This window comes from Hyperolius riggenbachi, chromosome 12 (assembly GCF_040937935.1).
Source record: "Hyperolius riggenbachi isolate aHypRig1 chromosome 12, aHypRig1.pri, whole genome shotgun sequence".
NCBI classification, from domain to species: domain Eukaryota; kingdom Metazoa; phylum Chordata; class Amphibia; order Anura; family Hyperoliidae; genus Hyperolius; species Hyperolius riggenbachi.
This window is the reverse complement of record NC_090657.1, coordinates 222,351,078-222,369,694: the sequence shown is the minus strand read 5'-3', so window position 1 is coordinate 222,369,694 and position 18,617 is coordinate 222,351,078. Positions and strand designations below refer to the sequence as shown.

Below are 18,617 nucleotides of genomic sequence, written 5' to 3'. Positions count from 1 at the left end.
GGACATTAAATAAATTATTAGGGAAAGGGAGGTGCTGAAGGGGGTGTGGCTAGAAACAGCAAAAATCAATTAACCCTTCGCACACTCACATGCAAATGTTCAAACAAATGCATTCACAGATGTACTCATCCAGGTACAACTGTTATCCCTACAGCTAATTTAAAAGCCAGGGTTTTAGTTCACAGAAGAATGTCCTAACTCTGGCCCTGTTACATGCATAGTGCAGACATGCAAACACATTCATTGCATCAAACCTATCAATGGATTAGGAGCACACATCCTAACTTCCTCTCCTGGGAAAGACAGTGCATCTTACCAATCGCACAAGGGAGCTAATGTTATGTGTCCATGTGCACCATGCGCATACACCAGCATAAGCTGTCTGCATGCTGACAAACATACAGGGGAAGGGGGGAGTGCACCGAATTGGACCCTAGCCACAGGGGTCAATGATAAGAATAAACATACATGTATCCAGGCACATTGCCTCTAGTTAGGACATTAAATAAATTATTAGGGAAAGGGAGGTGCTGAAGGGGGTGTGGCTAGAAACAGCAAAAATCAATTAACCCTTCGCACACTCACATGCAAATGTTCAAACAAATGCATTCACAGATTTACTCATCCAGGTACAACTGTTATCCCTACAGCTAAATTAAAAGCCAGGGTTTTAGTTCACAGAAGAATGTCCTAACTCTGGCCCTGTAACATGCATAGTGCAGACATGCAAACACATTCATTGCATCAAACCTATCAATGGATTAGGAGCACACATCCTAACTTCCTCTCCTGGGAAAGACAGTGCATCTTACCAATCGCACAAGGGAGCTAATGTTATGTGTCCATGTGCACCATGCGCATACACCAGCATAAGCTGTCTGCATGCTGACAAACATACAGGGGAAGGGGGGAGTGCACCGAATTGGACCCTAGCCACAGGGGTCAATGATAAGAATAAACATACATGTATCCAGGCACATCGCCTCTAGTTAGGACATTAAATAAATTATTAGGGAAAGGGAGGTGCTGAAGGGGGTGTGGCTAGAAACAGCAAAAATCAATTAACCCTTCGCACACTCACATGCAAATGTTCAAACAAATGCATTCACAGATTTACTCATCCAGGTACAACTGTTATCCCTACAGCTAAATTAAAAGCCAGGGTTTTAGTTCACAGAAGAATGTCCTAACTCTGGCCCTGTAACATGCATAGTGCAGACATGCAAACACATTCATTGCATCAAACCTATCAATGGATTAGGAGCACACATCCTAACTTCCTCTCCTGGGAAAGACAGTGCATCTTACCAATCGCACAAGGGAGCTAATGTTATGTGTCCATGTGCACCATGCGCATACACCAGCATAAGCTGTCTGCATGCTGACAAACATACAGGGGAAGGGGGGAGTGCACCGAATTGGACCCTAGCCACAGGGGTCAATGATAAGAATAAACATACATGTATCCAGGCACATCGCCTCTAGTTAGGACATTAAATAAATTATTAGGGAAATTCGGTGCACTCCCCCCTTCCCCTGTATGTTTGTCAGCATGCAGACAGCTTATGCTGGTGTATGCGCATGGTGCACATGGACACATAACATTAGCTCCCTTGTGCGATTGGTAAGATGCACTGTCTTTCCCAGGAGAGGAAGTTAGGATGTGTGAACTAAAACCCTGGCTTTTAATTTAGCTGTAGGGATAACAGTTGTACCTGGATGAGTAAATCTGTGAATGCATTTGTTTGAACATTTGCATGTGAGTGTGCGAAGGGTTAATTGATTTTTGCTGTTTCTAGCCACACCCCCTTCAGCACCTCCCTTTCCCTAATAATTTATTTAATGTCCTAACTAGAGGCGATGTGCCTGGATACATGTATGTTTATTCTTATCATTGACCCCTGTGGCTAGGGTCCAATTCGGTGCACTCCCCCCTTCCCCTGTATGTTTGTCAGCATGCAGACAGCTTATGCTGGTGTATGCGCATGGTGCACATGGACACATAACATTAGCTCCCTTGTGCGATTGGTAAGATGCACTGTCTTTCCCAGGAGAGGAAGTTAGGATGTGTGCTCCTAATCCATTGATAGGTTTGATGCAATGAATGTGTTTGCATGTCTGCACTATGCATGTTACAGGGCCAGAGTTAGGACATTCTTCTGTGAACTAAAACCCTGGCTTTTAATTTAGCTGTAGGGATAACAGTTGTACCTGGATGAGTAAATCTGTGAATGCATTTGTTTGAACATTTGCATGTGAGTGTGCGAAGGGTTAATTGATTTTTGCTGTTTCTAGCCACACCCCCTTCAGCACCTCCCTTTCCCTAATAATTTATTTAATGTCCTAACTAGAGGCGATGTGCCTGGATACATGTATGTTTATTTGTAGCTCTACCACAAGCCTATGCTTCCTCCTTGCAGGAAGCAGCCGGCATCCTACATGTGTATCGCAAAGAGACTGTAGCTCTACAACAAGCCAATGCTTCCTCCTTGCAGGAAGCAGCCGGCATCCCACATGTGTATCGCAGAGAGGCTGTAGCTCTACAACAAGCCAATGCTTCCTCCTTGCAGGAAGCAGCCGGGCATCCCACATGTGTATCACAGAGACTGTAGCTCTACAACAAGCCAATGCTTCCTCCTTGCAGGAAGCAGCCGGCATCCCACATGTGTATCGCAGAGAGACTGTAGCTCTACAACAAGCCAATGCTTCCTCCTTGTAGGTAGCAGCCGGCATCCCACATGTGTATTGCAGAGAGACTGTAGCTCTACAACAAGCCAATGCCTCCTCCTTGCAGGAAGCAGCCGGGCGTCCCACATGTGTATCGCAGAGAGACTGTAGCTCTACAACAAGCCAATGCTTCCTCCTTGTAGGTAGCAGCCGGCATCCCACATGTGTATTGCAGAGAGACTGTAGCTCTACAACAAGCCAATGCCTCCTCCTTGCAGGAAGCAGCCGGGCATCCCACATGTGTATCGCAGAGAGACTGTAGCTCTACAACAAGCCAATGCTTCCTCCTTGCAGGAAGCAGCCGGGCATCCCACATGTGTATCGCAGAGACTGTAGCTCTACAACAAGCCAATGCTTCCCCCTTGCAGGAAGCAGCCGGGCATCCCACATGTGTATCACAGAGAGACTGTAGCTCTACCACAAGCCTATGCTTCCTCCTTGCAGGAAGCAGCCAGACATCCCACATGTGTATCGCAGAGAGACTGTAGCTCTACAACAAGCCAATGCTTCTCCCTTGCAGGAAGCAGCCGGGCATCCCACATGTGTATCGCAGAGACTGTAGCTCTACAACAAGCCAATGCTTCCTCCTTGCAGGAAGCAGCCGGGCATCCCACATGTGTATCGCAGAGAGACTGTAGCTCTACAACAAGCCAATGCTTCTCCCTTGCAGGAAGCAGCCGGCATCCCACATGTGTATCGCAGAGACTGTAGCTCTACAACAAGCCAATGCTTCCTCCTTGTAGGAAGCAGCCGGGCATCCCACATGTGTATCGCAGAGAGACTGTAGCTCTACAACAAGCCAATGCCTCCTCCTTGCAGGAAGCAGCCGGGCATCCCACATGTGTATCGCAGAGAGACTGTAGCTCTACAACAAGCCAATGCTTCTCCCTTGCAGGAAGCAGCCGGGCATCCCACATGTGTATCGCAGAGAGACTGTAGCTCTACAACAAGCCAATGCCTCCTCCTTGCAGGAAGCAGCCGGGCATCCCACATGTGTATCGCAGAGAGACTGTAGCTCTACAACAAGCCAATGCCTCCTCCTTGTAGGTAGCAGCCGGGCATCCCACATGTGTATCGCAGAGAGACTGTAGCTCTACAACAAGCCAATGCTTCTCCCTTGCAGGAAGCAGCCGGGCATCCCACATGTGTATCGCAGAGAGACTGTAGCTCTACAACAAGCCAATGCCTCCTCCTTGCAGGAAGCAGCCGGCATCCCACATGTGTATCGCAGAGAGACTGTAGCTCTACAACAAGCCAATGCTTCTCCCTTGCAGGAAGCAGCCGGGCATCCCACATGTGTATCGCAGAGAGACTGTAGCTCTACAACAAGCCAATGCCTCCTCCTTGCAGGAAGCAGCCGGCATCCCACATGTGTATCGCAGAGACTGTAGCTCTACAACAAGCCAATGCTTCCCCCTTGCAGGAAGCAGCCGGGCATCCCACATGTGTATCGCAAAGAGACTGTAGCTCTACAACAAGCCAATGCCTCCTCCTTGCAGGAAGCAGCCGGGCATCCCACATGTGTATCGCAGAGAGACTGTAGCTCTACAACAAGCCAATGCTTCCCCCTTGCAGGAAGCAGCCGGGCATTCCACATGTGTATCGCAAAGAGACTGTAGCTCTACAACAAGCCAATGCCTCCTCCTTGCAGGAAGCAGCCGGCATCCCACATGTGTATTGCAGAGACTGTAGCTCTACAACAAGCCAATGCTTCCCCCTTGCAGGAAGCAGCCGGACATCCCACATGTGTATCGCAGAGAGACTGTAGCTCTACCACAAGCCTATGCTTCCTCCTTGCAGGAAGCAGCCGGTATCCCACATGTGTATCGCAGAGAGACTGTAGCTCTACTACAAGCCAATGCCTCCTCCATGCAGGAAGCAGCCGGCATCCCACATGTGTATCGCAGAGAGACTGTAGCTCTACAACAAGCCAATGCTTCCCCCTTGCAGGAAGCAGCCGGGCATCCCACATGTGTATCGCAGAGAGACTGTAGCTCTACCACAAGCCAATGCTTCCTCCTTGCAGGAAGCAGCCGGCATCCCACATGTGTATCGCAGAGAGGCTGTAGCTCTACAACAAGCCAATGCCTCCTCCATGCAGGAAGCAGCTGGCATCCCACATGTGTATCGCAGAGAGGCTGTAGCTCTACAACAAGCCAATGCTTCCTCCTTGCAGGTAGCAGCCGGCATCCCACATGTGTATCGCAGAGAGACTGTAGCTCTACAACAAGCCAATGCCTCCTCCTTGCAGGAAGCAGCCGGGCATCCCACATGTGTATCGCAGAGAGACTGTAGCTCTACAACAAGCCAATGCCTCCTCCTTGCAGGAAGCAGCCGGGCATCCCATATGTGTATCGCAGAGAGACTGTAGCTCTACAACAAGCCAATGCTTCCCCCTTGCAGGAAGCAGCCGGGCATCCCACATGTGTATCGCAGAGACTGTAGCTCTACAACAAGCCAATGCTTCCTCCTTGCAGGAAGCAGCCGGGCATCCCATATGTGTATCGCAGAGAGACTGTAGCTCTACAACAAGCCAATGCCTCCTCCTTGCAGGAAGCAGCCGGCATCCCACATGTGTATCGCAGAGAGACTGTAGCTCTACAACAAGCCAATGCTTCCTCCTTGTAGGAAGCAGCCGGCATCCCACATGTGTATCGCAGAGAGACTGTAGCTCTACAACAAGCCAATGCTTCCTCCTTGCAGGAAGCAGCCGGGCATCCCACATGTGTATCGCAGAGAGACTGTAGCTCTACAACAAGCCAATGCCTCCTCCTTGCAGGAAGCAGCCGGGCATCCCACATGTGTATCGCAGAGAGACTGTAGCTCTACAACAAGCCAATGCTTCCTCCTTGCAGGAAGCAGCCAGGCATCCCACATGTGTATCGCAGAGAGACTGTAGCTCTACAACAAGCCAATGCTTCCCCCTTGCAGGAAGCAGCCGGGCATCCCACATGTGTATCGCAGAGAGACTGTAGCTCTACAACAAGCCAATGCCTCCTCCTTGTAGGTAGCAGCCGGCATCCCACATGTGTATCGCAGAGAGACTGTAGCTCTACAACAAGCCAATGCCTCCTCCTTGTAGGTAGCAGCCGGCATCCCACATGTGTATCGCAGAGAGACTGTAGCTCTACAACAAGCCAATGCTTCTCCCTTGCAGGAAGCAGCCGGGCATCCCACATGTGTATCGCAGAGAGACTGTAGCTCTACAACAAGCCAATGCCTCCTCCTTGCAGGAAGCAGCCGGCATCCCACATGTGTATCGCAGAGACACTGTGACTCCAGGAAAGCTTACGTCACAAGCATGCAGCTTATCTAGTCTCACTTTAGGCAGAAACATCTGATCTGCATGCTTGTTCAGGGGCTGGAGGCAGAGGATCAGCAGGACAGCCAGGCAACTGGTATTTTTTTTAAAGGAAATAAATATGGCAGCCTCCATATCCCTCTCACCTTACGTTCCCCTTTGAATAAATTGTATCACCTGAACTCCTCGGGGGAATAGGTAACTGCAGTTTATTACCTAAATATTAATCTACAACAGTCTGGCTCAGCCATATACTATAAGCGTGAGGAAACAACGCACTGACCCCTCACCAGACAGCAGCAGCTGCTTCCAATCACACGTGAGCACATAAGGGGTGACAGCGGCTCTGCACACGTACTCTGAATATAATACCATTGTTTATAGTGCAAGATTTCATTCGGTGTAATCACACCAACTCAGACACGTGTAATCATTACTAGTCACAGTTCAGCCAACCCCGCTGATGTCAGAGGAAGTGATGTCACTTCCTAATTAAGCCGCAGCCACAGAGGGAATAGTTTATCTCTCCATCTGCTGCAAGTCGTGTAACCTCTTCCAGTCCAGAGAGATTCCTGTTACTGCTCTTAAAGAGAACCCGAGGTGGGTTTGAAGAATATTATCTGCATACAGAGGCTGGATCTGCCTATACAGCCCAGCCTCTGTTGCTATCCCAAACCCCCCTAAGGTCCCCCTGCACTCTGCAATCCCTCATAAATCACAGCCACGCTGCTGACAAACAGCTTGTCAGAGCTGGCTGTGTTTATCTCTATAGTGTCAGTCTGCTGCTCTCCCCGCCTCCTGCAGAACTCCAGTCCCCGCCTGCATCCCTTCCCTCCCTGCTGATTGGAGGGAAGGGACGGGGGCAGGGACCGGAGCTATGCAGGAGGCGGGGGAGCAGCTGAGACTGACACTACAGATGTAAACACAGCCTCACAGCACGGCTGTGATTTATGAGGGATTGCAGAGTGCAGGGAGACCTTAGTGGGGTTTGGGATAGCAACAGAGGCTGGGCTGTATAGGCAGATCCAGCCTCTGTATGCAGATAACATTCTTTAAACACACCTCGGGTTCTCTTTAACCGGCTGCAGACATTTCTCAGCAGCCAGGCGATAAGCTTATTCTAAGGTGGAGAGACCCAGGCGCACACACGCTGCCAAATGAGCTCCCGCCTCCTCAGGCCGAGCCAGGCTGGCTGAAGAACGCTGTGCAGATGCTGGGAGAGAATGGCTCGTATATCTCTAGCCTCTGCCCCTGTGAATACAGTGTTTACATTACAGAAAGTAAATGTAAACATTGCAGGAAGCCAGCCAGGGCTGTGGATTCGGAGCAATTTTGGGTACCTGGAATCGGGAACAAAATGCTCTGACTCTAAAATGATATGCTACGATTACAATGAGCAGGCATCGGGGGAAGGGGCGTGGGGAATCTATGGACCTGAACTCAGAACTTCCTTTCTGCTCTAGAAGATAAACTGTATAATAACCTTTATTATTATTATTATATATTTGTCCAGTGTTGTTGTGGAGAGTGCACCAGCAGTTTGTTACTAAATAGGCACATATGGTATCATTTTAACCGTGACGAGTTGTAGAATTCATTTTGGGGTGTCTAAAAGCTGTGACCCACGTCACATGAAAAATAGGTAGGGACAAACTCAATCAAACATAGTCCTTTTCAGAATTATGATCATACTTGGTAAAGTTTTTGCAAGAGACATATGTGGTATCATTTTAACCCTGATAGGTAGTAGAATAAAGTTTAACCCCCTTTGGCGTTATGATTCTTTCCGGATTTTAGGAACTAAAAGTGGTGCATATTTTTTGCCCCCTTTCAGACCCTAAAACCTGGAAAAAAAATCCTGCTGCCAGGGAGATCTGCTGCAGTTACAGTCATCACTGACCTCCCTGGCTTCAGTGCTGCAGTTAGACCTCCATCCTCCGGGTGGCGCTGCAACTCTAAAGTGTAATTGCCGGCTGTCATCAGGACGACAGCCGGCGATCTCGCCAGCAGGAAGCAGAGCTCCGGAGGAGAGGAAGAAGAATGGCAGCCGATGTCAGGATCTCCGAGAGGTATGTAGAAACGCTCCCGCTGCGTATTGCTCTGCATACAGCCTCCGGCGGCTACCCCGAGCAGAGATCAGGATTACCGCTCTTAGCTGCGGTTTTCTGTCCCGTCCCTAGCTCAGGATAACCGCCAAAGAGGTTAGAGTTTTTAGGGTTGAGGCGCATGTCTCCTGTATTCTTTTTAGTCACAAACCGAATCAAAAGAAATTAATTTTCTGTACCAAAATAAAAGACTTGTAAAATGAAAACAAAGTGACAGAATATAAAAGAAAAAAACATATATATTATCTTAGGAACCTGGCTTTTTAAATATGTATGCCATGAGGGTATATTATTATTTTTGAAAATAAGGTCTTGTAATAATCGATAGTGTACAATGAGAATTCAAACAAACAGAAAAAAGACCCCTTTGTTTCCAAATACAATATTGTCACCATACATTGTGCTACAAACATATAATCTATATGTTGCAATAACCAGGATGGATGAGCAAATACAATTAGTGGGTTTAACTTCTAGTCAGCACCGTTTAATGTAAAGCTGTAATGGATGTGTTTGGAGAAATAGTTTGTGTTTTCTATTTTTTTCCCCTTATTTTCCCTTTAAAATGCATAGAAAATAAGATGATTACTAAACAAAATTAACACACATTAAAAGCCTAATTTGTCCTGAAAAAAAAATTATATAGATCATTTAGGTGTGATTAATAGTAAGAAAGTTATTGGCGAATGAATGGGAGCTGCGCCTATATGTGAAAATTGCTCTTGGGCTGAAGTGGTTAATATCCTTTGTTTACCAATTAGCTGCTCTGCTTTGGCAGGCAGCTGGCACAGGTGAGAGCTCAAATTATAACTTGTGATTAGACCCAGATGAGGGGGGGATTAGACTAGCTAAACTCTCTAAATACATACAGGGTGCATTTCTTAGTTTGTTTTTCTTCTGTCCTGTGCAAGAGTTCAAGTCCACTTTAAGACTTGGGGTAAGTGGCCATGTGGGCAGAATCGGCAGCGTCGTGAGGGCGATTCCTGAGCGGTTTTATGCTGAAATTGTTGGGGAATGGTCCTGCAGCATATGGGCAGCCACTCAGAGAGAGAGAGAGAGAGATCCTTCTCTCGGTCAATCTGCCCATACATGGCTAGATCTATGTGTATGTTTGCTCCTTTGTACAGCAGAGGCCTGGGCTGCAGATTTTGCTCACCGGGAAGATAATCAGGCCATCCAGGATTGCTGGTGGCAGCTGACTGATTACAGAACTGCTGCCATACTGTCATAGCTGCTGTAATATTACATGTGAACAAGGCTTTCTGTACTTCTTTCTGCAGAACTCGATCCGTCACAACCTCTCTCTCAACCGATACTTTATCAAAGTCCCTCGATCCCAGGAGGAGCCGGGCAAGGGGTCATTCTGGAGGATAGACCCCGCCTCTGAGAGCAAACTCATAGAGCAAGCATTTAGGAAACGAAGGCCCCGGGGTGTACCTTGCTTCAGGACCCCCCTAGGACCCCTGTCGTCTTCAAGGTAAAAAGAGAAAAAATACTTTTACTCTAAATACACAAAGACACATACATGAGATCACAGCCTATCCAATCACTAGAGACCGGTGACATCACTGAGGCCTCATATACAAGAGACCGCAGCCTATCCAATCACTAGAGACCAGTGACATCACAAATCCCTCATAAACTGGAGAACGCAGCCTACCCAATCACTAGAGACCAGTGACATCACAGATGCCTTATAAACTGGAGAACGCAGCCTATCCAATCACTAGAGACCAGTGACATCACTGACGCCTCATATACATGAGACCACAGCCTATCCAGTCACTAGAGACCAGTGACATCACTGACACCTCATATACATGAGACCACAGCCTATCCAATCACTAGAGACCAGTGACATCACTGACACCTCATATACATGAGACCACAGCCTATCCAATCACTAGAGACCAGTGACATCACTGACACCTCATATACATGAGACCACAGCCTATCCAATCACTAGAGACCAGTTACATGCTCCTCCCCACTTGTGATGTGTGCTGCCCCTCCCTCTGCTACATCTTAAGCTGTGTTGTGATATATTTGTTTTTTAGGAGTGCCCCAGCATCTCCAAACCACACCGGGGTGCTGTCGGCACACTCGAGTGGAGTCCAGACCCCTGAGAGCCTGTCTAGGGAGGGGTCCCCCGTCCCGATGGAGCCAGAGCCCAGCCCCATCCAGCCAAAGCTTGCAGTGATCCAGGAGGCACGGTTTGCACAGAGTGCGCCAGGTGAGATTTCCTGTGTGCCGTATTTCCTGAGTGATGCGTTTCCTGTGTGGCGTATTTACATTTTCTATGCATTTCCTGTGTGGCGTATTTCCTGTGGCGTATTTCCTCTGCTATGTATTTCCTGTGTAAAATATTTCCTGAGTGATGCATTTCCTGTGTGGCGTATTTACATCTTCTATGCATTTCCTGTGTGGCGTATTTCCTGTGTGGCGTATTTCCTCTGCTATGTATTTCCTGTGTGACATATTTCCTGTGATCTCCGCCTTTTCACTAGAGATGGTCAGTGAGATGCATTGCGTGCAGCTTGGCCAGTGAAATGCACTCCCTGTCGGTTCCAAGCTGCACACAGCTTGCATTAAAGGCGCACTCGAAGCCAAAATGATTTGCCTCTCACTGACCTTCTCTGCTGTTCACTTTCCCCTCACCGTGACTCCTCTACTGATCCCGCCCACTTCATCAGCGCTGTCTGCTGTAATTGGTCATCTGTGCACATAGACAGCCTCCGCACATAGAGAACAAAATGACTGCCAGAATTGCTGTAAGTATTTCTTTACCTCTGTGTTTATTCTGTTAGCTCTCCAAATGTCTGACATTGTTCAGAATGCAGCATGTTCAGTGCATGTCTGCAGTCACCCTCTCATTCCCTGCAGTGATTGTTCTGCCAATAACTTATTTGAAGGCCCTCTTTATTTATTTTTTTCCTTCCATTGGAAGGGTTAATAAACTGGAATGTTTTTCGATGCAAATGAGGAATGCAGTCATAAAAGTAAAGAGAAGACACAACATTTGTATCGGGCTGAGGACACACTGCTGGCAACAGGACCGAGAACTCTGATTTGTTTAGTTTTGCAGCTGAATGAAGCAGATTTTCTGTCGCACTGACTTGGCTTCTGTCCAGAGTTTAGTCCTGAAAATTCTGCCCTTGCTGAAAAATGTAGTGCGAGACTCAGGGCAGGTTTATCTACGAGTATTATTACGGCACATACAATGCGTTATCCTTGAAGGTAATGTTTGTTTGGGTTTTTTGGGGGTCTGTTTTAACCTACGGCGGTCTGAGATACTAACCTTTTCAAGTCGATACAAATTTAATTTTGTGGAAATGTATGCAACTTGGAATCAGATGTAGTAGCAGATCATATTAGTCTGTCCTAGTCCTAGCAGCATAAATTTACATCATCTCATATGATTAGCGTGTGACGGTCTCCCAGGCACAGGAATCGGGGATAGTCTGCTTCCAGGGGAGGCTAATCGCGCAGCCATGATGGGATCCCCTTGCGTGCTGTAGGACGCAGCGCCTGTTTGAGACATTCTGGTAATTGTCTTGTTTGTATGGCAGATCTCGTAGTGTGATATACTGATGTGATCTCGTCTCTCCCTGACCAGGATCTCCCCTCTCCAGCCAGCCGGTCCTCATCACTGTACAGCGACAGCTTCCCCAGACTATAAAACCCATGACGTATGCTGTGGCCACCCCCGTCACCTCCTCCCAGCAGCCGACCATGATGCAGACCGTGCATGTGGTGCACCAGATCCCCGCTGTGTCCGTCACCAACGTCTCAGGCCTGACCCCCGTCAACACGTATACCGTCAGCGGTCAGGCCGTGGTAGCCCAGGCTGCGATGGTGGCCCAGCCGAAACTAGAACCACAAGAGAACGGTGACCACAAGGAGGTTAAAGGTAAGTGACCTGTATGTGTCTCTAGCATGTATAGCCATCATCAGACCGCTGTGGGGGGTTGCTTGCCTTGAGGTGTGCTCAGGTGCACTTCGGATACCCGAAGTAACTGGATGAGATAGACCTGGGTATGTACAGTGCCTAGCACACAAATAACTATGCTGTGTTCCTTTTTTCCTTTCTCTACCTGAAGAGTTAATTATCAGGTAGTTAAGTGGCCCTCACTGATAAGACATTCCAAGGATAAATCACTTTCCTAGCAGAAAATGGCTTCTGAGAGCAAGAAAGAGATACAAAGAGGAATTTCTTATCAGTGAGGGTCACACTGTAGTCACTTCCTGTCTGAGTCAGGACTGAGTCAGCCACTTACATACCTGATATTTAACTCTTTCCGGCAGAGAAAGAAAACAAGGAACACAGCCTAGTTATTTGTGTCCTAGGCACTGTACATACACATGTCTATCTCATCATGTCACATGTCACTTCGGGTATCCTTTAAGTTACGACATAGGAGAAAAGTTATCAATAGTGCGTTTTACTTTGAAACTAATGTACATCTGTTATTTTGGTGTTTAATATTTTTATATGATAGTGTTCCTTTAAAGGGAATCTGAGCTGAGGGATATGGAGGCTGACAAAATGTATTTCCTTTTCATCAATGCAAGTTTCCTGATAGCAGGACTGTTAGGTAACTGGTATGTTCACCAGCAGTGATAAGCGAAAAGGCAAAAATTATTTTCGCCGAATTTTCACCTATTTTCGTTTCGACAGGCGATCAAATATTTTTGCGTTAATTTTCGCCTAATGCCCATAATTTTCGTGTTAAATTTGTAGTTCATTGCGTACGTATTTCCGCATAGTTGTAGTACCGTACGTGTGCGGTAACTGCGTCTATACGCATGTATTAGCGGATTATTGCGGACATTTTTCCGCATAAGGGCATAAGCGTCCGCATACAGTGAAGTGTCTTCAGTTTTCCATGCTGGTCGAAAACACGAATATTTCTGAAGATTTTCGCGAAAATTCGCCGAGTTCGAAAACGGGATTTTCGATGCAGAAATTACTTGGGCGAAAATTTGCAAGCAACACTGTTCACCAGCCCCTATGTCACTCTCACTTCCTAGGATAGAACAGGAGCAAGCAGAAGTCATGCATGATCACGTGACCACAGCAAGCCAATAGCAGAGTGACACACGTGGCAGTGATGGCTCTGTAGACAAGAGATGAGCTTCAATTTCAGCTTCCCATTCAAATCCCCAGGCGGAGCCAGTCTAGTAACTGCTGATTGGCTGAGATTGAAGTCAGTGGGGGTTGGAATGGGGAGTGGCTCACATGTGTGTCCTGTAGAACAGGGGTCCCCAACCTTTTTGAGCCCGAGGCCCACTATCCCGACCAAAATTTTCTCCGGGGCCCCCGGGGGGGGGGGGGGGGGGGGGAGTGGCCGTGGCTAGTGTCGGCGGCAGCAGCCCCCCCCTTTTTTCCCAGATTCCACAGTGTAGCAAGTACAGTTACCACAGTATAGCAAGTACAGTTACCACAGTATAGCAAGTACAGTTACCCCAGTATAGCAAGTATAGTTACCCCAGTATAGCAGGTACAGTTACCACACTATAGCAAGTACAGTTAGCCTAGTATAGCAAGTAAAGTTACCACACTATAGCAAGTACAGTTAGCCTAGTATAGCAAGTACAGTTACCACAGTATAGCAAGTACAGTTAGCCTAGTATAGCAAGTATAGTTACCCCAGTATAGCTAGTACAGTTACCACAGTATAGCAAGTACAGTCAGCCCAGTATAGCAAGTACAGTTAGCCCAGTATAGCCAGTAGTTACCCCAGTATATGTGTGTGATCCTTACTAAGTAAGTAAGGCTTACTTGATGTCAGGCTCGTGCAGGCTCTGAGTGGGCTCTCAGCAGCAGGCTCTGTCTGACCTCCTCTCTCTAATGGCGCCCAGACGCTGCACTCGTATACACTGCGACTGTGTCGCAGTGATGAAATACATGCAGCCATTCATTGATTGGCCTTGGGGCGGGACGGGAGGCTGAAGGGGGAATGATGATTGGGGCACTGATGGAGGAGGCGGGACTGGCACCTCCGATATGCTGCTATTGGCCACCGCTTCAGAAGGGGGTGATTGGCCACATGGAGGCATGACAGGCCTCCGAGAGGAATCCCCACTGATGCAGGAGGCGGGATGGGCGCCTCCGATAATAGCGTTGTCGCCGCCAGGGGGTGATTGGCCACACATAGTGAGGGGGCGGGACTTGAAACGCATTACGCGTACGCCCACGCCCACTGCTTCGGTCGCACAGAGTGAGGGGGGCGGGCCTGGAGACTGGAGACGTATGATGCGCCCGCCCTCCTGCCGCGGCTGCCCTTAGAATTAGAAGTGAAATGTTAATCTGCGTGAAAGTGAGTCTGAAGCCGCGGCCCACCATGAAATGTCCTGCGGACCACAGGTTGGGGACCCCTGCTAGAAGATATTCTCTACTTCATACATGAGGCTGATTGGTAGTGCAGTCCTGTGTGGGACAGTAGTGATGAGATATATTGGCAGTATAGTCCTGTGTGGGACAGTAGTGATGAGATGTATTGGCAGATCTGTCGCACAGAACACTCCGCCAGTCTCACATCATGGGATGCCTGCAAGGACTAGCACAGACCGCACTGGTGACACTGCCACCTACAGGAGAACTTAGGTATTGTCACACACGGTGCTATCCCAGTTATAGTCTCACATCATGGGATGCCTGCAGGGACAGACCGCAGTGGTGACACTGCCACCTACAGGAGAACTTAGGCATTGTCACACACATGGTGCTATCCCAGTTATAGTCTCACATCATGGGATATATAGCAAGGAAATGAACAGCGCTACTTAAAAACAGGCAAGTGCCTACCTGCAAAAGAGTGCAAGCCCCACTTGTGGGATCTAATACACACCGAGCATACACATGACCTGTCTACCACTAGAGGAGGATGTTAGTTTCCTGTAACAGCGTGCATGCAACCTATTAAGTACTCGTCCCTCCCACTGCGAAGAAGTCAATCCTCCATCATGGGATGCCTGCAGGGACAGACCGCAGTGGTGACACTGCCACCTACAGGATAACATTGGTATTGTCATACATATGGTGCTATCCCAGCTATCTTTTCTCACTCCTGTCTCTTTGTGTCTGCAGTGAAAGTAGAAGCAATTCCAGCAATGAGCCACCCAGCGCTGAGCACAGCCAGCCGCATCATCCAGACCTCATCCTCTACCCCCATCCAGACGGTTACTATAGTGCAGCAAGCTCCTCTAGGGCAACACCAGCTCCCCATCAAAGCCGTCACACAGAATGGCACCCATGTGCTGCCCCTCAGCACCGCCATACAAGGACAGGTCACTACAGGTAAGAGCACCCTGTCTGTCACACAGGCTCCTCCTTATAACCCCACGTCACCATGGAAGGTGGACTCCTCCCAGCACTGCCGCTCCTGCCTCTCTAATACTGACTCCTCCCAGCACTGCTGCTCCTCCCTCTCTAATACGGACTCCTCCCAGCACTGCTGCTCCTCCCTCTCTAATACTGACTCATCCCAGCACTGCTGCTCCTCCCGCTCGAAAACTGACTCCTCCCAGCACTGCTGCTCCTCCCTCTCTAATACTGACTCCTCCCAGCACTGCTGCTCCTCCCTCTCTAATACTGACTCCTCCCAGCACTGCTGCTCCTCCCTCTAATACTGACTCCTCCCAACACTGCTGCTCCTCCCTCTCTAATACTGACTCCTCCCAGTACTACTGCTCCTCCCTCTCTAATACTGACTCCTCCCAGCACAGCACTGCTGCTCCTCCCTCTAACCCCACGTCACCAGGGAAGGTGGAGGAATCACTCCTTATCCAATACTGACTCCTCCCAGCACTGCTGCCCCTCTTTCTCTAATACTGACTCCTCCCGGCACTACTGCTCCTCCCTCTCTAATACTGACTCCTCCCAGCACAGCACTGCTGCTCCTCCCGCTCTAATACTGACTCATCCCAGCACTGCTGCCCCTCCTCTAGTACTGACTCCTCCCAGCACTACTGCTCCTTCCTCTGTAACCATACTGACTCCTCCCTGCACTGCTGCTCTTTCCTCTCTAGTACTGACTCCTCCCAGCACTGCTGTCCCTCTCTCTCTTACTGACTCCTCCCAGCACTGCTGCCCCTCCCTCTGTAACCAGACTGACTCCTCCTAGCTTTGATGCGCCTCCCTCTTACTCCACGTCACCAGGGAAGGTGGAGGATGTCCTTCCTCTCTCCTTCCCTCATCGTGTCCTAAGTGTAGGAGGCCTGAACAACTCGTACACAACTGTCATTTCTCTGCGCTCCTGTCTGGTGATGGAGCACTCTCTGCACTGAAAACCACTCCTTATCCAATGCTGACTCCTCCTAGCACTTCTGCTCCTCCCTGTTTAATGCCTCCCAGCACTGCCGATCCTCTCTAATACTGACTCCTCCCAGCACTGCTGCTCCTCCCCCTCCAATACTGAATCCTCCCAGCACTGCTGCTCCTCCCTCTCCAATACTGACTCTTCCCAGCACTGCTGATACTCTCTAATACTGACTCCTCCAAGCACCCAGTAAGTAATGACCTCTCCCAGCACTGCTGCTCCTCCTCCCCTTCTAGCACAACTGCTCCTCCCTCTGTAACCATACTAACTCCTCCCAGCTTTTCTACTCCTCCTTCTCTATTACTGACTCCTCCCGGCTTTTCTACTCCTCCTTCTCTATTACTGACTCCTCCCAGCGTTTCTACTCCTCCCAGCACTAATGTGCCTTTTCTGTAACCATACTGACTTCTTTCAGAGCTACTGCTCCATCTCTGTAATAACATTGACTCCTCCCAGTACTACTGCTCCTCCATCTCTGTAATAACACTGACTCCTCCCAGCACCACTGCTCCTCTTTCTCTCGCCTTACTGACCCCTCCCAGCACTACTGCTTCACCATCTCTGTAATAACACTGACTCCTCCCAGCACTACTGCTTCACCATCTCTGTAATAACACTGACCCCTCCCAGCACTACTGCTTCACCATCTCTGTAATAACACTGACTCCTCCCAGCACTACTGCTTCACCATCTCTGTAATAACACTGATTCCTCCCAGCACTACTGTTCCACCCTCTCTGTAATAACACTGACTCCTCCCAGCACTACTGCTCCTCTTTCTCTTGCCTTACTGACTCCTCCCAGCACTACTGCTCCTCCGTCTCTCACCTTGCTGACCCCTCCCAGCACTACTGCTCCACCATCACTGTAATAACACTGACTCCTCCCAGCACTACTGCTCCTCTTTCTCTTGCCTTACTGACTCCTCCCAGCACTACTGCTCCTCCCTCTCTCGCCTACTGACCCCTCCCAGCACTACTGCTCCACCATCTCTGTAATAACACTGACTCCTCCCAGCACTACTGCCCCTCTTTCTCTTGCCTTACTGACTCCTCCCAGCACTACTGCTCCTCCCTCTCTTGCCTTACTGACTCCTCCCAGCACTACTGCTTCACCATCTCTGTAATAACACTGACTCCTCCCAGCACTACTGCTCCACCATCACTGTAATAACACTGACTCCTCCCAGCACTACTGCTCCTCTTTCTCTTGCCTTACTGACTCCTCCCAGCACTACTGCTCCTCCCTCTCTCGCCTTAATGACCCCTCCCAGCACTACTGCTCCACCATCTCTGTAATAACACTGACTCCTCCCAGCACTACTGCTTCACCATCTCTGTAATAACACTGATTCCTCCCAGCACTACTGCTCCTCCCTCTCTCGCCTTACTGACCCCCTCCCCCCCCCCAAGTAATACTGCTCCACCATCTCTGTAATAACATTGACTCCTCCCAGCACTACTGTTCCACCCTCTCTGTAATAACACTGACTCCTCCCAGCACTACTGCTCCTCCCTCTCTCGCCTTACTGACCCCCTCCCCCCCCCCAAGTAATACTGCTCCACCATCTCTGTAATAACATTGACTCCTCCCAGCACTACTGTTCCACCCTCTCTGTAATAACACTAACTCCTCCCAGCACCACTGCTCCTCTTTCTCTTGCCTTACTGACTCCTCCCAGCACTACTGCTCCTCTTTCTCTTGCCTTACTGACTCCTCCCAGCACTACTGCTCCTCCCTCTCTTGCCCTATTGACCCCTCCCAGCACTGCTGATCCTCCATCTATAACCATACAGACCTTTCCCAGCACTACTGCTCCTCCCTCTAACTGCACTGACCCCTCCTAACCATACTGACTCCTCCCACCTTTTCTACTTTACTCTCTCTATTACTAATTCCTCCCAGCAGTACTGCTCCTCCCTCTATAACCATACTGACCCCTCCGGCTTTGCTGCTCCTCCCTCTATGACCATACTGACCCCTTTCAGCACTACTGCTCCTCCCTCTATAACTATACTGACCCCTCCCAGCACTACTGCTCCTCCCTCTATAAACACACTGGCCCCTCCCAGCACTACTGCTCCTCCCTCTATGACCATACTGACCCCTTTCAGTACTACTGCTCCTCCCTCTATAACTATACTGACCCCTCCCAGCACTACT

At 49.1% G+C, this 18,617-nt stretch overlaps 1 protein-coding gene across 2 annotated transcripts in view; it reads left to right on the top strand.

Annotated features, from left to right (window-relative positions):
- The window catches only part of FOXK2 (forkhead box K2), a 125,971-nt gene that overhangs the window by 89,977 nt on the left and 17,377 nt on the right, over positions 1–18,617 (top strand). For both annotated transcript variants that reach the window (XM_068263505.1, XM_068263504.1), the window contains exons 5-8: positions 9,414–9,610; positions 10,191–10,366; positions 11,750–12,043; positions 15,224–15,433. In XM_068263505.1, coding sequence (XP_068119606.1) covers positions 9,414–9,610; positions 10,191–10,366; positions 11,750–12,043; positions 15,224–15,433 — 877 coding nt within the window. The remainder of the gene's footprint in view (positions 1–9,413; positions 9,611–10,190; positions 10,367–11,749; positions 12,044–15,223; positions 15,434–18,617) is intronic.